General features: G+C 41.0%; 1 protein-coding gene across 4 annotated transcripts in view; it reads right to left on the bottom strand.

Annotated features, from left to right (window-relative positions):
- TPP2 (tripeptidyl peptidase 2) overlaps positions 1 to 24,407 on the bottom strand; it is a 97,702-nt gene that overhangs the window by 61,343 nt on the left and 11,952 nt on the right. For all 4 annotated transcript variants that reach the window (XM_019524791.1, XM_019524790.1, XM_019524788.1 and 1 more), the window contains exons 2-13: positions 21,838 to 21,966; positions 20,360 to 20,455; positions 20,030 to 20,134; positions 18,058 to 18,182; positions 15,688 to 15,851; positions 12,729 to 12,883; positions 9,261 to 9,337; positions 7,280 to 7,407; positions 3,985 to 4,084; positions 1,463 to 1,611; positions 1,190 to 1,305; positions 75 to 243 (exon numbers count right to left, since the gene is read on the bottom strand). In XM_019524791.1, coding sequence (XP_019380336.1) covers positions 75 to 243; positions 1,190 to 1,305; positions 1,463 to 1,611; positions 3,985 to 4,084; positions 7,280 to 7,407; positions 9,261 to 9,337; positions 12,729 to 12,883; positions 15,688 to 15,851; positions 18,058 to 18,182; positions 20,030 to 20,134; positions 20,360 to 20,455; positions 21,838 to 21,966 — 1,513 coding nt within the window. The remainder of the gene's footprint in view (positions 1 to 74; positions 244 to 1,189; positions 1,306 to 1,462; positions 1,612 to 3,984; positions 4,085 to 7,279; positions 7,408 to 9,260; positions 9,338 to 12,728; positions 12,884 to 15,687; positions 15,852 to 18,057; positions 18,183 to 20,029; positions 20,135 to 20,359; positions 20,456 to 21,837; positions 21,967 to 24,407) is intronic.

Below are 24,407 nucleotides of genomic sequence, written 5' to 3'. Positions count from 1 at the left end.
TTTTTTTTTTTTTTTGTTTTTTTTTGTTTTTTTTTTTTTAATATATATATATATATAACCAGTCTGTTTCCTACCTGTATTTTCAGGAAAGGTCGGCTCTATGCCAACCCCATGGTCAGAAGGTGCAGCTATCTGGACAGGATCTCTGAGGTAGATTCCACGGTTGTTTCCAACAGTAACAGTAAAACCTATGTTGTTTGTGAATGATGAATTCTGAATGAGGTAGTCATAGGCTTTATCAACCTAATAGAAAGGACAACATTATTCCAAACTTTCCAGTTTAAAGCCAGAATACATATAAAAAGCTATGCTTCTAGCATGAACTTTTTAGCAAGCATAACTACTGGAAATAGCGCAGCACATGAGATTGCATTTGAGTCTCAATGGCTATCTATTATTTTCTGTCAGCAGGTACTAGCAGCATAGCAACACAAAATATATGCCATGGCTAAAGATGCCATACAAGTAGAGAAAGGAAGAGCACTCCTTCCCCAAAAGTAGATAAAATAGTCTAAAGGTGCATGGTAAAATGTCCAAAAACAAAATCAAAATCGACTTTTCAAAACTGACCTAGAACCCTCCAAGAGCCAAAAAAGTGTTTGATCTTAAAATCTGGCTAATACCATTTTGGATCTTGCCCTAAAAGTTTAAATTTTGTTTGAGAAAAAGTGGCCTAAAATATGAACGAAAATGTTATTTGTTCAGTATTAGAATAAGCAGTATAGTAAAACCAGGCAGAAACTATTCATTATTGCTCCTTCCCACATTCCAAAATGTCTTGGTTAGGGTTTTAATATGCAACTTTTTAGAAGTTCTGACAAAGAGCTGGGCTCCCATGAAATTCCTTGCTAGGTGTCGGATGGGAGGTGAGGGGAGCAGAAAAGCTGCAAGCATAGGAGCAAAGAACTGGAAAGCCATCATTTTCACTTGCAGCTTTTTATCTTATAAAGCACAGTAATTCTTTGAAAACTTCGCAAACATTGTAAAAATATATGAGATTTCTCAGTAAGAATATTTTTGGAGCCAGTTTGCCACAGAAAACTGGAACAAACAGAAAAGAGCAAACTCGTATAAGAAAAATGCGAGCTTGAGGGGATTATGAAACATCTGAAACAATTTCTCCAAAAGGTCAATTTGAATTTGAGCCAGTTGAAGTAGATAGCTTCCATTCATTTTTGCTGTCGGGTACCTGGATAATACCATGTCCTTGTGCAAACACTTCTATATTTTCAGCCTTTACAGCAGTATTTTCCAAAGCTCTTCTGACAGAATGAACTGTGTAACGAACATTGTTAGCTTTGAGCCCTAAAATTTAAAAAACAAATAAACAAAACTTCAGAGGCTGTACGAGTAGAAAATAGAATATGCAAGTTACTACAGTATTGCTGGATTTAATGTTATAAAACCAAACTGTACTGAAAAACAAATTTATTTTTAAGACCAAAAGAACAGCACGCATTACCTGACAGAACTAAAGCAATGCCTCCACATGCATTTGGAGAAGACATAGATGTGCCATTCATAAGCTGAGTTCCTCGTAAAGTCCAGTTAGGGACAGAAGCAATAGCACCTCCTGGTGCACTGATGCTTACTCCAAGGGCTCCGTCAGTACTAGAGTTAAAAATATTAAAATCCAGATATTCTTATCTGTGTTATGTAAGTCACAGACATACATCCGCCCACCCTTTATAGTAAATCTATCATACTATATTTAAAACAGGTACCTTTAAATTCTAACTTCAGTTTGCCTTCCCCAACACATGCACACCACAACATTCAAAGTAGTATAACCATAAGCAACACAACTTTCCTTACAGCATGCCATACTACTGTGTTTTCTCTCACAGCCCACATCTTTCTTCATGAAAACAAGAGGCTGAAAATCTGGGTATGTACTGTATATGAGGAAACATGGTAATGCCATTCAGTCCCCAGCCCAGGCAGAGAGCAGGGTACTAGCCCTGGGCATTCCTGGGCAGCCTGAGGCATGGGGCTGCTGCAGAGAGGCTGTCTGGAGGTGGAGTTGCACACAGTTTACAGCACCCCATCTGTCTCTAGCAGTGCTGCCACTAGCTCACAGCAGCTTGAGTCAGACAGCAGAAAGCCCTAGCTGAAGCAGATAAGACTCTTTCCCCACCAACACCCACTCCAGCTCTCACATGATGCCCCACTCTGCCCAGTGCAACAGATGATAGCCTCCCACCCCTGTTCCTGCCCTTTTACCTAAGGAACTGGTCCTACTGTCAGGCAAAGCTTGCCTTGAGTTTGGAGCAGCAGCAGCTACAGCATTAATGCAGCAGAAATGCTCCCCAGCTCCTTCACAGCTGCCAGGGTTTCACTGATGGTTACAGTAGGCTTAGCTTCTGCTGTAGACATGTTGCACTATCACAATGAGGGATGTGAGGTACATAGAAAGCCAGTGTGTGGTTTTTTGCATTTTGTAATTTGTTGTATTCAATTACTTAAGGGCATTTTCAAGGAAAAAAATCTTTTCTTCTTTCCCAAGGGCACATATTATATATGCAGGCATGTTATAGGCAAGAAACTATAATAACCAGCCATGTTACTGAAGGTTGGCAACTTAACTATAAAAGCTTCGCTTAGGAGATACGATTAGTCCTTACAACATGCATATTTGTCATATTTAAACTAGACAGTTTTTACAGATCTATCACAGACTCCAGTTTAGATGCCAGATATTATGCTTCTAAGTTAAGAAATACAGGCAACCAGAAAACTTATGCCAGGTATCTTGAACGTATGCCCCTGCGAGCCAGATCTGGACTGTTGGTCTTCTCGCAGGCTGTGAATGGCAGCGTTAACCCCAGGGTTAATCCCAGGATTCCAGTTACAGGGATTAATACAGCTACTACTTGCCCCTTCACTTTCCTCCTCCTGCTGATTTTAGGATTCAATGGCAACTAAACCCTGCCCCCCATTTATAGCACTGGGTTCCAGAGCCTGCTGCCAACTGTTTGATGCTCCTGCTCTATGCCTAACATCTGAGTGCCCAAGAGTTTAAGATTATGCTCACAGTAATTATTTTCCTGTATTAACTTCCAACAAAGATAATAAAGAAAAATAAGGGGGAACTGAAAACTCAGATCTTACACTGTTTGATGTCACTCCCACAGCTAACTAAAATTTTAAAGACTATGATCTGTGATAAATTCACAACACAGCACACCGCAGGGAAAGGCAATCTCTGTCCTGGACTGTTTCACAGAGTACAACTGCCTCTTGGGTACCTGTGGTCCTATCTGTGTAATATCAGTGCTACCCCCACACTTCCTGCTCTATGGGTAGCAACTCTCTGCATACAATTGCTGCAATGCTACAAACCATAGCATCTGTGGCATCCTCCTCCCATTCTAACCCTGCCCCAGCATGCTCATATTCTTAGCCCTAGTATTAGGCCTTTGGGAGGCAACCATATACCCCTTTCTGTACTTTGATCACTTTTGGAGCATGATCAACAACCATGATTTCAAGACTGCTTTTGCCTGCTCTAAAAGCAGTGCTCAAGCTACTGCAAACCTGCAGCTTCGTGCCAGCTTTAAAAAAAACAAGCAAAAACAGATAAAAATAAACTCAAGAAAGTGGCAAATGAAAACATCCCCCCAAAAAATGTCAGTTTCAAATTCTTTTAGCTGTAAAATGAAATATTGTCTTCAAGGCAGAAATAAAATGCAAATGGTGGCTACAAAGCTATCTTCCACTAACCACAGAAATGAAGGAATCAGTAACGGAGGGTGGTAGTGTTCCAGATTTCCCTGAAGTAAGAGACTAATGATTTGTGGAAAGGTAGTTTGTTACTTTTTCCTTTAAAGCTTAAAATGTCCTGAGCATAAAGAGGTTCAACAAATGGGACTCCCATGCAGGTCACTTCTCACTGCAAAGTTGCATTTTCTTTCTATTCATTGAGCAATATTTTGATTAAATTAACCACGGAACAAAAGAACTTACAATTTATATAAAACATACCTAGGTCCTCTAGATGACCATGTATACTGATTTGCTGGTAATTTCTCTCTCAAGGAATATTCAGCAACCATCATATCAGGCGATACATATGCACCAACACCTATAGAGGAAATATTTCAGTATTCACAGTTTTATATTGATGAGGTATTACAAATAATTTAAGTAATATACCAGAGTACATCTTTTGCCTATTTTACTATGGAAAATTATATTTTTCTGTAGTTTACAATAAAAGTTGAGAAATACGTAGGTTTTTCTTCCTTGACAAAGCTGTTTGCTCTTTAGAGACTAAATGTGAATGCTAAGTAGCTACTAAGTACAGGAGAAACAATGATGTACTGGGAGCCCATTTCAGTCTACAATCAATTACGAAATGCTTTAATCCAATGGAGATGGTTGGGGGAGGCAATAACAACCCTTTTGGCAGGCTTGCCACAATTTAGCCCTATATCCTCACCAAGTGCCACTCTAATCTCCTTTCCCTACTCAATCCGCTGCTCTGGTTTCTGCTCCCTGTTTGATCTCCTGTTCTCCTTTCTGATTCCTGGTCTATCTGCCACCGTGCTGCCTGTCCCTTCTCAAGTCTGCCACATGCCACACCCAGAGGTTGCCCATGCCACTTGTGTGGCGCAGCTATATATTAAAATATATTTTATTCATTTGGAAAGAGTACATATTCACATTCCAAGTGTTGAATTGTAACGTAATAAAGTCTAAGTTTTGTAAAACACCACAAATAGATCTGAAATATTTACTGTCAGCCTTTAGGTCACCCTAAAATCAGCCTGAGACATGAGATATAACCTTCCTTGTCTATATTATACTTCCCAAAGTGGAACCCTTTTAGGAGTCATCCGTAAACTAATAATCTCTTTTTCTGCATTTAATCTATACTTATTGGTAGCAGCAGAGAAAGAAGTACATCATAGAAGTGCTGGAAATAAGAATAAGGAGTTGGGGGATTGCTAAGATTGATGTCAGCAAGCCAGGAAAGTTCCAATACATTAGAGAAAAGAAAAAAGTCTCAAGACAAGCAGGCCAAAGTTACACCTGGAAGCTTACCAGTTTCCAGGCTTAGGTTGGACTACAGGTAGAAGCTGAATTTAAGACTGACCCCCCCCCCCAGTATAAATACTGCTACTGTCTTGATGCAATGAGAATACATGCAAAGTCAAGTCTATAAAGTTCCAGGTCACATGCTATAGTGAAATAAGCATCTGAATGAGTGACAACCAAATAATTTAAAATATCAGTTTATAACATAGTTATGAAAACAATTCCCTCTTCAGGGTCTTTGGAACAGGCATCCTTAACAGTGTTTTTACCTGATTTTTTGACATCTTCTCAGTCACAAATCTCCAATTTTTATTAGGTCATTATATCAGTATTTCCTCATTTAAAAACAAGGATCCCTACATTTGTCCAGCTAGAATTTGCTCTCCTGCCCTGACCATTCAACCTGTCAGAAAGTCTATTTTACAGAAACAACACATCAGAACCTAGTGATTCTTTGTTACATCCAACCTCCTTCATAAAACTAATTTGATGAGTAAACTTACTTAACTTTTAAAATTTCACAAGACAAAGGCTTGTAGTTACTGCAACAGTGAAGTGAGATGAGAGTAGGCTACCCTGAAAAACAATTGAACTATACAGAGTCACTTAATTAGTAGCACAGCAATTGGTTTAGGAGTGGATGAGTGCCTGCAGGTTGCAGCTATATTCCCACTGCATCAGCACTGAAAATTCAACTTCTACCCACTAACAAATCAGTTAGTTTAAATTTAAAACACCAATTAACAAAAGCTGGAGATGGTGCGTTAACTCATTCTCTGTCTCTCTCTCACAAGATGACAATGAAACAGTTGTAAAATTCTTAACAGAACCCATAAATTTTGACTCTAGATTCCTACAATACTTAGATGAAAAAAACACCAGTCAACTTCTAGAACCAAATGTTTAAATTGATTAGTGATGTTGACTTTTTGTAAGCCTAAGGTCTGCGTGTAAGAATTCTTGGCTGAAATGTACTGCAGCAAGTGGTTTCCATAGCACTTGTTACAATATTGATAAGTATTATATTGAGAAAAACCAGAGATGTATCATTCCATTGAAAAGTGGCTCAGGGAAAAGTAAAAGGGTTTTTTTTTTTTTTTTTAATTATAGGTTAAATATCTTCATTAAAGATTACAGTATTAGATATATAGTGACAACAGGAAAACAAATTCTGATTCTAGGAATAGCAAGTTGGTATGTGTGGTAGGTTTTTTAAAAACAGATACTCTATTATAACTGTATGGATTCCTATTAGTCCCAGCAAGGACCTCTCTTGATAAATGCCACAGAATTATTTTAGACCCTAATCACAAAGCTGGGCCTTCATTAGGGTTGAAAAGAGGAAGTGTATAAGGGTACCTGGCCATACAAGGAAGATCTTTTTTGAAACTGTGTTTCAGAATGTTCAGTGTCTGTTCCAAGTCTAATCAAGACACTTTGTATACGATAAACTAGGATGAAAGTCCACTTTGTTTCTACAAGCTACATTTTAAAAGAAACATAACCAAAGCATTGAGTGAAGTTATGCCTTTTAAAGACAGCTGCACTTATGACACACTTAACAGACTTCTTTTAATAAATTTTGACCATCTGCAAGGCTTTCCTTCCCTGGGTATATTAAAAGTTGTGTCAAATCCAAACAACTTAGAAAACACCCTGTATTTTTCTGGATACACAGCAGTCTAGTTACTTATGGTATAAATCCTGCCAAAGGTGATTGAATAAACAGTTCCTCATTAAGAGTAAATAGCATACTGCCCATTCAGATTGGATATCAGGTCCTAAATGATAACAAAAACCAAATAATCATTTGCCATACAAATACATGGATAAATGCAATAATTATGTGACTTGTTCAAAGACCTCCATCTACATGTATATAAAAAGATCTAGAACCCAGAAGTTTAAACTTAACCTGCTTCAGTCAATGCAAGATATTAACCAGTTAACCAGGTGATTTCAAATATAGAGTTTAAAAGGACAGCCATTTGGGTATCCCTTTGAGTACAGTATAACAGGCCATGTTTATAACCAACATAATACTCCTGGCTTTCAACTATCCCAAGAGCAGAATCTGTTTTCATTTATTTGTTTTTTTTAATAACGATGATGATGCAGCATACAAATAACGATGATGATGGAGCATACAAATTCTCTTTAAAAACAACTTTTCTCCCAGTTCTGTGGGGGTTCATTATAATAAGGACATATCACAGACATCTCTTAAAAAACTATTTACCTATTACACTAGATGTAGTTCCACCTGGGCATCCTACTGTAGAAAGGCAAGGACCATTATTTCCTGCACTTGAAACATATATGACATTGTGTTTCCATACAGCTTCATTAATCACTTCACAAATTCTCCTAAAATAAACATAGAAAACAAGTCATTTAAGCAACAAAACACAATTTCCTTCCTATGGCTTAAATCCAGACCCCCATGCGCTCAATTACTACGTTACTATTTATTTTAACAGGGCCAATATTTCATACTAGCCTTTTCTTTCCACAAATTACAAAATTTTGCTTAACCTAGCCACCACACCTGGAAGGGTAAGCAAATGTAGGGTAGAAATTGACCAAAAACCATCACTTTTCCAATTTTAAAGGCGACCATGAATTAGCCAGCAAAACGAAACTTTATTCTCAAGGCAAGAGATTCTGTAGGCACTTCATTTTGTAAAAAGATAAAATTGCAGAGACTTCTTCTCCCAAAGACTCAGAGCCTTAAAATACTACCAGCTAGAGATGCACTGATACACCAGTCCATATTCTATCGGCACTGATAAAAGGGAAACTGATATTATTGGCAATCAGCTTTTCTTGGCTGAGGCGGCTGATGTCACTGATAAATGCCACATACGTGGGCTCAGTTGTGGCATGCACATGGCCAGCAATGCAGCCTGGAAGCTTGAAGAGCAGCATCCAGCTGGTTAGTTTGTGGGGGAGAAGAGGCAGGGGGGAAGGCAGATTGAGGCCTCCACAGTGAGGGAGGAAGTGGGGCTGGGGCTGCCCAGCTGGGGTGGGGCACAGAATGGGGCAGCTCCCACCATTGTGCGCACCCCTGGGGGAGGTATGTGCCCCTGGATCTGTATGCAGGGCAAAGGCAGGCTGTCACTGTGGGCTGGGGATTTGGGGGCAATGCCAGGCTCTTCCTGGCAGGGGGCCAGGGCCCAGGTCAGGGCTGTGCTCAGGGTGGGCTGAGGTGACGCTGGAAAGGGTGGCTACAGGGTGGGTTACAGCCACCCTAAAATTCACCATGGCTCCCCCTGTAATCGTCCCAGTGTCACTGCTGCTGCCTATCCCGTTCCACCCAGCCCAGCCCCCCATCCCAAGAAAGCCTACCACTGCCCCCCAGACCCAGCACCAACCTGCCTTAACCCTGCGCAAAGATCCAGGGGAGCACATGCCCATACCTCCACTGGGGATGCATGCAGCAGCAGAAGCTCCCTCCCTTCCCCTTGTCCCCGCCACAAGCCTCTTGCAGCTCTGTCCTGTGCTCCACTCTGCCCCTGCTGGGCAGCACCTGCCCCTGCTCCACCCCCTCTCACTATGGGGGCCTTGATTTGATTCCCACCCCCCACCCATGGTCCTTCCTTCCTCCACAACAGACTTACCAGGCTTTCATATCAGTAACTGGATCAGTATCAGCCTATATGGCTTGTTAACAATCGGCCATCAGTATCAGCACAAAAGAACAAAAAAACCCCCAAAAAACCCCCTATCGGTGCACCCTACTACTAGCACTGGCAATTTGAATAGGTTGACTTAGCTGACTAATCATCTGCGTGTAGATGGACAACCCTGCTCCACCCAAAGAGGACCCCCGCGATGAGACTATATAGACTGAGACACTTTCTTTGAACGACTTCCTCCACCACTGCGGATCACCGTAACGGGTTTGTGTACATCTATCTCCTTTCTCTCTCAGCATCGCAAACCCCCTCCTCCCTCCCCTTCCCCCTTCCCTTGGGCTTAGTTGGCCAACATTGTATCTCCTGTAACCTAGTTGCGTTCACCCCCTCACGCCCATCCCTCTATTGTTAGTCCCTCGCTTGGGCGATCTGCATTTCCCTACCGGCTTTGTCATCCTTTTTGGATTCACAATCCTAAATATCTACTACTGCTGATCATGCTACTACCCAAGTGAAATGCTATTTGTAATCAGGTTCAACATGAAAAAAACTGGAATTCTACATTAAAATTACTGCACTTACCCAGAATTTGGCCAGTGAGTGGCTTCTCCATAGCTGTAGTTGACAAGATCACATTTATATTTTATTGCTTCTATCATCTGTTAAAAACAGAGTTTAAACTGATGAAAGATAATAATGTATAGGGTGGCAGAGGTCATCTGCTTACCCATGACAAAACTATTTATTTCACCTCATTAACCTTTAAACAAAACCATTAGCATTAAGGTAATTTAAAACTGAAGTGCAAGTTATCTAAATATTTTTTCTCTGTAGCCAGTAAACACACCTTGAAGCCCTATACTCTCATAATAGACCAACTTCTAAATTATACGATCTAGAGAAAGGGTTCACAAAATGTGGTACAAGTACCCCTAGGGGTACACAAGTCATCTCTGGGGGGTACGTGGGGGAAATTGTAATGGCAGATTTGTTTTATATTAAAATAACTGACATTTATGGTGGTAAGGGTACACAGGCAGCTGGTAAATCATATGATGGTAGGTGTACATGGGCAGCTGGTAGATCTGGAAGGGGGTACGCAATAGGAAAAAAAATTTGGGAACCTCTGATATAGAGCACAAGAATACAGATGTTTTGGGGCCACTAAGTGCTTGCAACTAGCACTGCTCAATTTTCCCTTTGTTTCGTGATCCAATTACTCAAGTGAAATGACCCTTTACTGACATCTAAATAGCAGGCTGCGAGAGAATTTTATAGAACATCCACATGGTATTTTTATTTCTATCCACCTCCCTTTCTCTTTTTCCACCACAGATATCTCCTAGCCATTTAAGTAATGATGGACAGCTTTAAATTAGATTCACTAGTGAATGGAGAAAAAAACCCAGAGGTAAGTAAAAAGTCTGAGACCTGGATAAGAACTTAGTGATGGGAAGCAATAACAGAAGCCTGAGCAGTGTTCTCAGGGAAAGGATAGAACAGTTCAATACCCAAAATTTTTTATACACAAATGAGGAGTATGGGGAAGAGACAGAATTGACAGTCCTAGTACAAAAAACAGCATTAACTGGGGTTAATGAGACATGACTGGAGTACTGTCATGGATGGATATAGCTGGTTCAGGAAGGACAGGCAGGAGGAAAAAAGGAGGATGTGTTGACTTGTATATACAAGGTGAGGTAACACATGTTCCAAGATGCAGTACAAAGTGGAAGGTAGGCCAGTTGAAGGCTTCTGGGTAAACATCAGAGGGAAGAGCAGCTGAGGGGATATCACTGTGAGCATCTGCTACAGGCCACCAAATGAGGATGAGAAGGGGGATGAGGCCTTCTTTCAACAAAGATATGGAAGCTTCTAAAAAAACAAAATCACAGGACTTGATTCTCATGGGGGACTAATTATCAGGGTATCTGCTGGGATGGAAATACAGCCACGCACAAGCAGTATAGCAAAAAGCCTGTCAAGGATAACTTTTCGATACAGATAAGAGGTGCCAACTAGGAGGGAAGCTCTTCTCGACTTACTGTTCAGAACGTAAAAGGTAGAAGGTAACAAGTTCAAGATCCCTAAGGGAAGGAAGGAAGGAAGGAGAGCAGAACAATAAGGACACTGGATTTCAGAAAAGCAGACTTTAACGAATTCAGGGAACTGGTGGAAAGGCTCTACTGGGAGGCAAGTTTGAGAGGATAAGAATTCCAAGGGAGCTGGTTGTACTTTAAGGAGGCCCTCTTAGGAACACAGGAACAAACGACTCCAATAAAAACAGAACAAGGGGAAGTACAACAGGAGGCCAGCCTGGCTAGACAGCAATCTCTTCCATGAGATTAAACTCAAAAAAAAAAAAGTAGAAACTTGCTCATAGTACTAGGAAGAATATTGCATGGGTGTGCAAAAAGAAAAGAAAAATCAGGAAGGCCAAGGCACAATTTGAGACACAGCCAGCAAGAGACATAAGGCGATAAAGTGATCCTACAAATACGTCAAAAGTAAAGGACCTACAATTTCTATGGTCTTCGTCTTACAAAAATGGAAAAAGGAAATCTAGTTACGATGTTGCAGATAAGACTGAAGTATTTAATCCCATTTTTACTTCAGCTTTCACAAATAGGAACAGCTATCAGATGATGGGAGTAGTTGGCAGCAAAGCTAGGGAAGAAGACAAACATCCTGGAGCAATAGAAGAACATATAGAAAGGCCAGGTGCTTTCAAGTCAGCAGACCCAGATGGGATGCATGCTAGTATACAGATTAAATTACCTGAGTCAGTTTGAGTCATCGGCTACCCTCTTTGAGAACTCTGGAAGTCAAGTAAGATCCTGGATGACTGGAAAAGGGGAGGATCTGGGAAACTACCCCAGTCAGCCTGACCTCTACACATGGAAAGATCATGGAGTAGGTCCTCAAGGAATCTGTTGTAAAGCACTTGGAGAACAAGGTGATCAGGAAGCATGGATTCAACAAGAGCAAGTGACACCTGACCCACCCGATTTTCCCCCATGATAAAATGACAGGCCCTGTGGATTAAGGAGAGGAAAGTGGGGAGAGGAAAAGCAGTGAATACCTTGAGTTTAGCATGGCTTTTGACACAGTCTCCCATTACATTCCCATTAACCAGGTATGGAAATACAGTACTTTCATGTAGTCTGTAGGGTGGGATACATAGCTACTTGTTGAGTACAATGATCTAATCAGTTATCAATGGTTCAATGTCTATTTGGGAAAAATTAAGTGGAGTTCCTGAGAAGGTTGTCCTGGGTCTGGTATTGTTCATTATCTTCATTAATGATTTAAAGATGAGATCAAGTGCACACGTAGCAAGTTTGTGGAAAAGATCAAGTTGGGTGGAGTTGCAAATGCTTTAGCGAGTAGAGTTAGGATTGACCAGGATTTAGAATGACCCGAGTAGGCTGGAAAAATGGTCAAATCCTGTTCTGACTCCTATTCCACAGTGCAGTAGTTGTAGCATTACCATTCAGGCAGCTAAGGGAATCAGTTGACTTAATGACTCATTGTTCTTCAACTGTATTGGCATTAATAACATTTCCTTTTTAGTGGTCTTGATGTTCCACTAATCAAGCTAACCTTTCCAAAGGCAACTTTGCTGCCTGTTACCTGCTTCTGGTTTCTCTTCTTCTATTTCAAAGCCCCTGAAACTCTTTAGCTCTCTTCAAAATCACAGATCCACCCATGGAGACTAGTCTTTAGCAGCACCTAAGGTTTCAGGGTAGGAGCCGAAGATTAGATTCTGTCCCTACTCTATACACCCTGACTCAGAGGGGGTGGGGGGAAAATCTTTCTTCATTCTGCCTCTCAAAAATAAGGTGTGTATTATATTCTAGGTTATGTGGTACACAAGAAAATAATATAACCCATAATAAGCCTATAAACCCTCACATGAAAATGACACAGTATCAGTTAATTTAGCAATGTCCAGGTACATCTCAACCTATATTTGGGCCATCCAGAAGATATATTATACACGGTTAGCTAAAAGGAGGCAACATTACTGTCTGTTAATAAAAGACCTACAGCTCTTATTAAGCCTGTGCCAGTTTCCATTGTGCTTAGCCTTGTATCACCAATCTTGATGGCAAGAATCTGAGCTCCAGGAGCCACTCCATTTCTTTCTGGTTCTTCTGGAAAGTATCCAGCAGCAATACTAGCTACATGTGTCCCATGTGCTCCTAGACAGATTAAAGATAAAACAGTGTTGCATGTGCTAAACAGAGTCCAATAGAAACATCACTTAACTCACAATTCAAATCAGTTTCATTTGCTTAGCCATTTAAATATAAACAAAGTAAATGATTTATGCTGAAGCTACCAGAATGGGAAAAATCCTGCATTAATCCTCAATTTAATCTGGACATCTGTGTTTGCAAGTCCATCCACACGTCATGCTTAACTTTGTTGGTACCATTCACTGTTTCTTCACGTAGGTGTGCACCAAATATTTTTTCCTTATACAAAGTACTGTTTTTGAAATGTGTGGTATTGCATTCTAACTATTGATGGAAGATACCGATAATGTGTTTGGACGATAAGTAGAAAAAATAGCACAAAGGCTAGAACCAGAGCTACAACATTTCAGACCTCTGCCTTTCAACCCCTCCTGCCCCTGACACACACCATGGCCTTATCCAAGGGAGAGAGATAATGTTACTGCCTCACTAGCAAATGGTCCACTGGAACTGCACTATATCAGCACATTTGTCAGACTACCCGTGTCACCCCACTGTAGACTGGATCAGCTGGCTTTATGCCTCCAAAACAACTTTCCCCCTTCTGACACACTTATTGCCATCATGGCTTGGCTCCACAAGCAAATCAAGTCTCTACCATTTTATTTACCTGTTGAGCTATTACAGTGCCATATTCCACTTATCAACCCACCTTGGAATTGTACAAGTCATTACCTTTAAAGTATCTTCATACTGCTTTGAAAATAGTATTTTACTTGGATTTGCTCTATTTGATACAAGTTATTATTGCAAAATATGATAAAACATGTTTATTAAAACTAAAGGTCTGTTCCTGTGATATTAACCTTAATAGAAAAACTGACTAACAGCAATGAGATTAACCTCTTTTTAAACAAGTTTTGCTATACAAGGGGAAAGGGGAAACCTGTAGAATGTTTTATTATTATAACGTGTTAAGCTTACATTGAAATCACAAAAAGTGGTGCATTAGATGAACATGGGAGAAAAGTTGTTAAGAACACAAGCAACCTTTTAGGCAAGCTTTCTTGAATTACAACAATGTAATGTTACTAATTATATCCTGCACCAAAATGGGGTTAGGGTTGAAGCTGTAATAGTAGTGTCCCAACTGTCACTATACAAAAATGTGACCACTGGATTCACTATGTCTAAACATAAATCAAAACAACAGCCAAGTTACACATATACACAGGTAAACTCATTTAGATGTTGCCTTTCAATGGAAGCTGTTCTTTAAATTCTCTTGCAAGCTGGAAGGGAAAACAACCAAATTACCCTCTGGAGAAAGCCATGAAGGAACAACTAAGTTTAAAAAAAAAAGCTGAAAGAGGACCATAAATTCATACACTCATTCACATGAAGAGTGAGGAAAAACTGCATCAAAATTAATGGTTATACACATATGGCCCCTAGCAGACACTGCATTTATCAGATGATTAACATTAAATGTGTGATAAACTGTAAAGTGTAATGTGGTCAGGCAATATATGGCATGGTAAAATGGCAAACCAGTGATGAAGATGTTCCCAATTTAATGAGGAACACTGTTGCTGCTAGCTTGTATTGCACTTAAATTTGAATATATGGCATGGAGCCCAGCACTAAGCTGCACATTGGGACTTTAACTGTCCTTGCACAAGTAGCCAAGGGGTTGCGCTTCAAAATGTGCAGCATGGGCAGCAAGCGATTAAGGAGCTCCTTGGTTCCTGGATACCCATGCATCACTTCACATGGTGTGGGCAGCTGGAGACCAGGTAACTCTTGCATACAGAGCTCTCCACACACTTGGGCCTGTCCCAGGGTAGGGCAAATCGGGACCCCGTGGAGCCAGCCAGAGCAGCTGCAGCAACTGCACACTGCTGACAGCTTCATGTCCAGCCTCTTGGCACAACCCCCCTGCTGCCAAATCCACCATCAGCTTCCTCATGTCCAGGAGTGGGGCCCTGGACAGGCTGATTTGCCCTGGGCCCACATCACCAAGGAAGTAGAAACAAGAGAAATATTATCTCAGTTTAGGTTGAAGCTTTGTTATTTGAGTAGGACTTAATTAGTAAGGCTAAGCCTACTGACTTCAAAAGTCACACAGGTATTGGTTTTGGAGCTTTGCCGTGCGTGTGTGCATAACAGTTCACGACAACTATTAAATGTACTGAAAAGCTAACTTCTCATTTCTTAAAAATCAAAAACATTATATTTTGAATTGATGCAAATGGATCTTTATAAAGTTTCAGCCCAATGCTCAAAAAAACCAAACACAAACAACAAAAACAAAACCCCAACCCAAAACATAACAGACGACAAAAAAAAAGAAAGATAAAAACTCTCGCACTAATGCTTAATGTTACATGCAGAAATAGTTTTCATAACTTGCTAGTTTCCAGTCATAATAGTAATTTCGAAGAATTTATATTTTGCTTAAGGTTATGTAAAATTTAAATAGATGACATATCAAGAACTGTATTTTAACAGATGTATGAGGGGTCAATAGAATGCATTTTCATTTTAATTTCACTCAACTAAGCTGATTTCAATTTATGATTTTTTAGAGATTTTTAAGTGCCTTGACTTAAATTGTTCCTCCCCTATAAGGAGCAATCTAACAGATGTTTTGCTAATTAAATGAAAAAAATGGGTGGGCATATTTTGATATAGGACATTTGGAAAATGAAGCCTATCTTACTTTGTGGGGAAAGAAAAAAAGTGATACTATTTCTGCTTACTGATATACTGAGAATTTTTTCTTTTTACCAATTAAAAAAAATTACCTCCACTTGTCACAATAGAAAGTAGGTTTCCTTCTTCATATATATTAATAGAGTAGTTTAACATCTCTGATGTTCCAAAAGATCCATATTCCTGTGACTCTCTGTAGGTCCTCAACACAGTGCAGTTTGTTAGGTCCCCACATTCACTTGAATCTATGCAGGCTCTGGCAATACAGAAGAGTGTGTCAAAATATACAAGATAAATCTGTGCACAGCAAGACTTCAATTGTTTCCTTTCCATTTAAAATTACAGAAGCTAGTAGAAGGGCTTTTTAGTTGCATATTTGTTTATAAGTGACTATAGTTAGAATTTTCAAACCTGGATGCTCAAGGTAAAGCTTCTAAATCATGAAGGCATCTAGAGTAACAGTTTAATTTTCCATAAGTGCTGCATCCAGTTGACTTAAGGATTTGTATTTTTTACTCAGCAGCCCAGGGAGAAAAAGTCAAGTCACTTCACTCACATGGCCTAATACTGATTTAAGATCCTAACTTTAAACACTTGTAGTGCTGGTCATTGTGGAAAATACATTACCTACAAAAGAAGCGTTGAATGAACAGTCTTCACAAATTCCAATGCACGTCACTAATGGGTAATTACCAGGGATCTGGGTTTTCCTATTCCCACAGAAAAACCAGGGAAAAACATGGATTTTCCCTTTTCACTGAGAAAGATATGGATTTCTCATTTTAGCAGAGAAACACTCAGATCTTCCACTTTTGCAAAGAGCTCTCTGCAGGCTGGCAGAGTTCCAGCCTGTAAAGGAATAGGAGGAAGCAGGAGAGCCGCCAGGCACATGGCTGCCGGGCACCCTGGAAAGCACCTCCCTGGGGAGTGGGGGAGGGAAAAGAGGAGGAAATTGAGGCCCCCATAGGGAGGGAGGGAGAAAGAGAGAGAGCTGGGCAGGGCTGGGACTGTTGATCAGCTGGGCAGCACATGGGGGCTTGGGGCCAAGGGCCAGAATGCATGGCCGCAGGGCCCCAGCAGGGAGCAGGACAGGGCTGCGGGTGGCTTGTTCAGGGGGCAGAGAGGGTGGGGCTGGCTCTTGCTGTTGCACGCACTCCTGGAGGGACCATGGGGGGCATGTGCCCCCTCCCAGATCTGTGCGCGGGGTGGGTGTGGTCTGTCTATTGCAGGCTCATGCTGCTGCCTTCCCTTTGGGGCCTCCACAGCCCAGCAAGCAAGACCCAGAGTGCAGGGCAAAGCAAGGCCAGGCAGGAAAGCTTCTTGCCACTGTAACCCCACACCACTCTGTCAAAGTGCCTCCTACCTGCCTGACAGTAGCAGGGGTAGCGCTGCGGGCTTGGGCCCCTCACGGCTGCCAGGCGAGCAGTGGGAGCTTTGCCAGGGCAGCATGGGGCTTGCAGCAGCAAGGAGCTTCTCCACCTGACCCTACTCTGCCTTGCCAGACCAGGTCCCGCCCTCTGAGCCGTGAAAGCTCTGTGGGGAGGAGTAAGGCATGAAGTTTGATTCTGCAGCAGGCAGCCTGCATCCATCTCTCCCATGGGCTCCATTCCAGCTGTGCCACCTGCAGGAGAAGAGAAGCCGGACTCCACACTCTGCTGCCCACTTGGGCCACAGCAGCTGTTACCTCCCACAGGTGGAAGCCAGGACTCAGGTGTTGTGCAGGGGTAGAGGGCTGCGGAGCTGGGTCCCTGGCCCTGTAGCCTTGGCGGCTGGGGGGGAGGAGGGAAAGGTAGTTGTGGCTTGGGAGTGAGGGCCTGGGACCCTACTGAGTGAAGGGAGAGTGAGAGCTCTGATTTTTCATGTTAAAAAAAATGCAAAATCAAATACCAACATTTACAGGAATTTAGAATTTACTGATTGAGGCACGGGCAGGCTTCCAAAAATCGCTTTAAAATTGTAAATATATCAATAACACATTGTGCTCGATTGATTATAATATACTATAATATGGCATTTCATTTTAATCGTCAATTTGGGGGGTTTTAATCAGAGAATTTGTGATGTTTAAACAGAGAAAACCAGGATCCCCAATAATTACATACAAATAACCAGCAATTTATACACTTAAGAACAGCAAGACAAGATACTTCAATGCATTCTTGTGCAATAGAAGAACATTAAACTACACCTGAAACTGCACTTACTTTGGTCCAAATACTTCACCAGAACTCTGCACAGGCTTGATGACCAAATTACAAGATCATGATGCAGGATCAGAACCTACGTAATGGCTACATTAGCAAGCTTTTCTATGATCCTCTTTACAAGCTTGTTTTGGAAGTGTTCTTAAAAAAATGGCATATAATAAGTTCCTATATTTTCCAGCAATCCAAAACTCAGATTCAGTGATTTATATGCACAAGCAAGTTATTTTATAAGGGAGCAAAATCTTGAGCATTTACCTCCAGGTATCACCATCATGCCACACTAAGCAGTCATAGACAGGACCAGGATCGCTGTATTTTTTCTCAAAAGAATTCAACAGTTCTACATGACTTTGAAGCTCCTCCTTCTGTAGTTTATTTACCTGGAAAAAGAAGAGAAAGCATAACATATCATTATTTTTATTTTTTTTAAGTAACATGGACCATATATTTTCACAAGGTGAAAGGCTTATCATTTTAGCGCTGTTTATTAGTCAATTCAATTACTGGGAACGCTCCTGTCTCCTGACACATGGATGTATTTAAAAAGGTGCTACTAATATTATTCTTCAGTAGATCATATGCTGTTATATTCATACTAAGTATATTCTTCTAATAAAGCCAATATACCCATTTCTGTTGACATAATTATTGTACAGTACCTTGGCTGGATTTAAGAACAAAAGGGACCAATTTGCAGTAACTATTTTATATTATTTTATAGGAACTCAGGATGCAGGCACAATTTACAAACCACTGAAAACTGTTAAGTCTAGTTTTTAGCACAGATTACCAGTTTTAATAGTGTCTTGCTTTTAAAGAGGTCTTTAGAGCAAATTTAAAGCAAGAAAAATGACAGTACTTATAAGTTGCTTAAGAAGCAGTGATACAAGTATTATAGAAGATATGAACAAGTAACATTTGAAATCTTAGGGTACACCGTCTTCAGTAGTGACCACCCATATTTCTAGGGTAGTCTGAGGACACAGCAGGGAGTGTAAAGTAGAAATGCATTTACTTAAGTTATTTTATTCATGCTTGTGAATCAATTTAGGGATATAAAAAAAGGTAACAAACTATTCATTAACAAAGATGATTCACAAGTGCTCCAAAGAGCTCAGAGCACTCAAGGCTGAGGATAACTTTCAGAAACTTTAATAAATCCACAAAATTGGGCATTGTCCATGAAGTTAAGAGGCAGTCCTTTTGCTCACTGTGACTTGGCCTTACAGCCTGTGGGGCAGGAGGGGGGGCCAACTGGTGTAAAGGCTGAACCACCCCCAACTGGCTGAGGGCTGCCCAGCGCATGACCTGGCCCCTCTTTGTCAATCAGTGGAGAGGAGTGGGACTGCATAACAAACAGCCCACTCAACCAATCAGCAGTGTGGAGTGGGCTCACTTCAAAAAGGCTGTAACACTGGTTTTGCTGGCAGCAACTTAGGTAGATCCCAACTACTAAGGGGAAAAAGAGCTGCCACTCAGGACTACATTCCAGTTGTAACAGTTAAACTGCTATGAAAGCATACAGTATAAGTAACCCCTGAAAATATAATTCTGAATGAAAGAGTTAAAGCTAAAACAGTGTCTCTACAGCAGCAGAGGGATTTAACTATTACACTTTAACAACTGAAGTCAAAAAAGTATAGGACTGTTACAACAGTTTAAACCAGTGGCTCCCAAACTTTTTTTTGCTGCGATCCTAAATCTGGGTCACAACCCTTGCCTCCACTTCACTGAAGCCTGGCAGCACTAGCAGACCCCAGGCCGGGCCAGGATTGTGGAAGGCAGCAGCAGCGAGAGCCATGCGGACCATGCACTGGGGACAGCCCCGCGGAAAAGAGGGGCGGACCTCCCCACGACCCTGATTTTGGTCGCGACCTGAGGTTGGGAGCCACTGGTCTAAACCCTTAGTGAATTGCCTGTCACTTTACGACAACATGCAGCTTTCATGAAAGGAAAATATTTTCAATTTTTTCTACTGAAATCATCACAGATCACAAAATCTATCAGGAGGCAATACAGAAAATGAAAACCACTTTACTGGAAAAACTGATATAAAACAAAGCGAGAGTATTCAAAGCCACAGAAGTATTTATATATATTTTCTACTACCCAACAAAAGAACAAAAATATAAAAATAAAATTGTGTACTAGAATAATCTTACTAGGTCTCTTATTCTTCATTTGCAAACTATGAACCATGACAGTTTTTAAAATAAATAGTACAAACTTGTGAGGGAGAGCTATGAACAGCATCAAATTCATCTAGTTTTCTACAAGCCTCTGCTAGAAGTAGTCTGTGAAAAGGATCCCAGAGTTTTTCCTTGCGTTCTTTCTGTAAAAGAAAAAAGCTAAGATTTTTCACTAAAATATGACAATATTTGTACTTTACACATGCAGAGTTGCCAAATGATTAATAGATGATTTAGTACATAAAGAGCTACAAACAAATCATGTTATGTAAGTTATTTAAAGCCATAATTTATAATAAAACCTTTAAAAAAGGGAGTAAATCAATAAAATATGAATACATACAACAGAAACAAAAGGGTAACGTTACCTGAATCCTCTCCTTAAGAGCTTTAGGGTAGACATCATAGCCATTTTTCATGCCAATGTGGTACTTGCCTGAAGGATTTATCCAGCTTGTTGGAATCTAGAGCAAACAAATAAGTCTCCAAAATAAAGACAGGTTCACTAAATATAAATATATAGTCAAACTCAAAAGGCAATGCTAAATGTCTACCAAATGCTAAAGTGTTATATAAAATGACATAGCTAAATATATTTGTAATGGTTCGGATCTGTCATTGGATTCAAGCTGCAATAACCAACAGGTTTTGAGAGATTAGGTGGCAAACATAATCCCATTCCAAGGAAATGAGTATTAATACATGTGGCACCATATTGAAAACCTCTATACAGGTGTTTTATGGTGGTAGAAACTGAACTATCATTTTACAGAGCTGGCCACTTGTACCAGCTCTAGAATACATTGCCAAAGCAGTATTTTGTTCTGGTTTCTTTTAATCATTATTGTAGGCAGTTCTACTTCCTATATTAGATGCTGACAGATGCCTGAGGTAAAAGTGGAGCTTTACCTTCTGCTATTGTTGGGCTTTCAGACCAAATTTGCTGACCCTATATCTATCGGATCAATTAGGACAAAGGACTATATTCTCGCGTATACAATCATAAAAAGACTGACAGCATGGAGGAGTTCAAATATTGTAAAGATGTAAAAGTTAGAACTTCCATCTCATTAACCTGTGTCAAAATCAGTCCTCAAAGACCATTAATAACAAGACTTACCACCTCAGCTGTCTTCTAGACCAGTGGTAACCACCCTTTTTGGCAAGCATGCCACAAATTAAGCCCCATGACCTAGTCCAATCCATTTCCCCTGTCACAGGCAGAAGCTACCCATGCAACCTGTGGCACTCATGCCACAAGTTGGCCACCTGTTCTAAACTATTTTCAGACCTTTGAGGTCTTAACAGCAAGAAAATGTGACTTTTGTAACTAGAACCATCAGTCACCTAATCAGACTCTTGTCTCTGGATGTCAAGTTTTAACCTGATATATTTTATAAAGCTAGTCTCCACAAATATTAGTATATTTCACATGATCACGCACATTTTGGGATATTTCTAAAAGGTATCATGATGTTCTGATGATCCATCTTTCAAAACTAAGTTTAAAATATTGGATTTGTCATTTTAAAAATGCCTAAGGACCAATCAAATAACCAACATTAAGTGTGTTTTAATATTGAAAACACCCAGTGATCAGCAGCCTCTGACCCACAGAACTTAAAGCATAAATAGACAAGACAAACATAACATACAAGCAGAATCAACACCATAATGGTCAGCAAATGTAATGTTAGTTAACACAAGGGTCAGCAAATGCTATACTAGTTTGGGGTGGGGTTTAGGAGGTGATACGTGATGCAGAAAAACAAAAGGATGGAAGAGGGACGTTGAATCCAGCAACAGTAAAGAAAACCCCATACAATGATACTATAGAAACCTTTACCTTTAGAGTTCTTCCAGAAAGACCTACAATTTCCCCATCTTTGGGTTCTACTACCGTGGAAGTGTTTACATCACCACTGCCTGTTGTATCAATAATGTCAGCTATCTTGGGTTTCCCATCAGTTGTAATCTGAAAACAAACAAATAATCACTTGAAATTGAAGATAGCCAGATTCTGTCAGTGACACTTTCAACAGCAAATCTGATGCCTTCATTTTTATACTTTTTTTTTTTTTTTTTAAATACACCAACCTACACATTTAGGCAAGCCTGCATTTTATTCTCACACATACAAACAAAACAGTACGGAATTATGTTAACGTTTTGGTTGCAGATTCGTGTGGAGATGAGGACTGCATTTCAGCGCCGTTAGCCTTGTATAAAAATTATCTGATTTCTGAAAAACAATGTCTAAGAGGCAAGAAACAAGAAAGATTACATTAATAATGCTCACAAGCCTAAAGTCAATGCAGGATCAAATTTTACATGTTTCTTAACTACCCAAAAAACACCACTTGTATTTCTGAGGAATATCTTCACCTGGCTAAGCCACACTTTTCCTGCCAAACTTTAAAAAACTAACATACAAAAGAACAAAATAGAATAGTACACATTACATTCCACACTACTGTTCCTCCCTCATCTTGCAGCAGTACAGGAATCATCCCAGAGAAAAAAAAATAAAGGACACAAAGTGAAATGAGAAGGAACAAATACAAATCATTAAGGGAGAAGGGTAACCTGGGAATTTACATCCCAAGCAGTATGCAGTTACAAGCCTGATTTCTTTATGTTTCAAAAGTAAATGAGAATATGAATACCCTGTCACATTCAATTGCTGGTAAGAAGTTGTTTATATTGCTAGAAACCTACTAAATAAACACTATGGAAAGAGTGAATTCTTTCCAAGGCAGGAGGCAAACTCACTGGCTGAACAGAGCATGCATACTTTCCCATGTTCCCACCTCAAACTACATGAAAAGCAACCTACTTTATTAGGCTTTACAGGTTGTCACTTCCAACCCTCCACGAGAAAAGATGTGTTGCATAACTTTAGGGAGAAGGTTAGAAAGGTAAAGGAGACACTAGAAACTTTCAAAAGAAAAAAGTGATAAGGTTGAACCTAAAAAAAAATAAATACAATAAAAAGATACCACAGATGGCACCTAATCCAGATAGAATTAGATTATGGCATATACAATATAATAGAGTCAGCCAAATTTCTAAGCCATTCTACCAGCACAAGAATACTGGCATAACCATGAGCCTCAGAACACAAAACTTAAGATTAATGTGCCCCAGAGTCAAGATAGGCACATCATCCTCTAGCTCAAATAATAATCTGTGGTTGAATGACTTTGTTCTGCAGTTGTGTTTAAACTGCCATGGAGCTGCACGCGGCTTGCAAACCATGGTTTGGTCACCCCATTATATGGCAATATAGCAAGGTTGCTTTTATGATCCAAAGATATAAGAATGGAAAGAATACCTCAGCAAAACAACTGACTGAATTAAAAACAGAATTTATCAAAACACTCCTAGGGCACGTCCAGGTGAGCACGCATGTGCCTGCTGCAGCATCTCAAAGGCACACTGGGAACAAAAAAATGTTCCCTGCAGTGCATATTTGCAGCATGGGATCTAAATTTGCCAGCTGGAAACCCAGGTATCAAACAAAAGTGTGCAGGAAAGAAGTAGGGCAAGGCATGCATCTGGCCAGTGTCTCTATGGCTACCCCAGCACATTACCACAGCATGATGGGGCAAATAGGAGTGGGGCAAGGCTGCAGCATGACCTGGTCCCAGATACTGTCCTAGGTAAGTAGGGATGTGGGGGTGGGGGTGGGGGAGGATTGTGGGTGTGGAGGAGGCTGTGTTTGGGTGTTGGGGAGCTCAGGGGTGGGGAGTCCCCCACCTGGCGCCCAAAGGGCATACGGCCTCCAGCAGCAGCATTGGCTGTCAAGCGCTCAGGGCCCACAGCTGGCAGAGTCCCCCCCACAGCACGGCACAAACCCAGCTGTCTCAAACCCAGCACCGCCTGTGCTGCATGTTGTTGGCCCAGCCTGGCCCAGGGCCATGTGCCTTCATGAAGCACCAGCCTGCTCTGGCTGTTAGCTGGGGTCCTGGCACTGCACGTAGAGGCTGTACATTGGGCTGTGTCCTGCTTCCATGGAGCCAACCCAGCCCAATGGTGTGTAGGTCACTTGGAGGCAGAACCCAGCTCAGCCCGATGCAAGGCCCCTGCACGCAGTGCCAAGACCCCAAGTGACAGCCACAGTGGCCTGGTGCCATCCAAAGGCACACGACCCCAGGCTGGGCCTGCAATTATTCAGCACAGACAGCGCTGGGTCTGAGGCGGCCAGGGCTCTACCAACAGCAGGTCTCCAGTGCCCCAAACAGCCGCTGCTGCAGGGGGCTGTACAGCCTGTGGAGGGTAGGTGGGGGACCCACCACTCCTGGGCAGTCCTCCACATACCCACACAGCCTCCCACAATGCACCCATAAGCCCCACACCCCCAAACCACCCTGACAATGCCCTCACCCACATACCCAACCACACAGCCCAAACCCC

This window comes from Gavialis gangeticus, unplaced genomic scaffold (assembly GCF_001723915.1).
Source record: "Gavialis gangeticus isolate Ggan-Ray unplaced genomic scaffold, GavGan_comp1, whole genome shotgun sequence".
NCBI lineage: Eukaryota > Metazoa > Chordata > Crocodylia > Gavialidae > Gavialis > Gavialis gangeticus.
The sequence above is the reverse complement of the archived record's forward strand: the minus strand, read 5'-3'. Positions and strand labels throughout refer to the sequence as shown.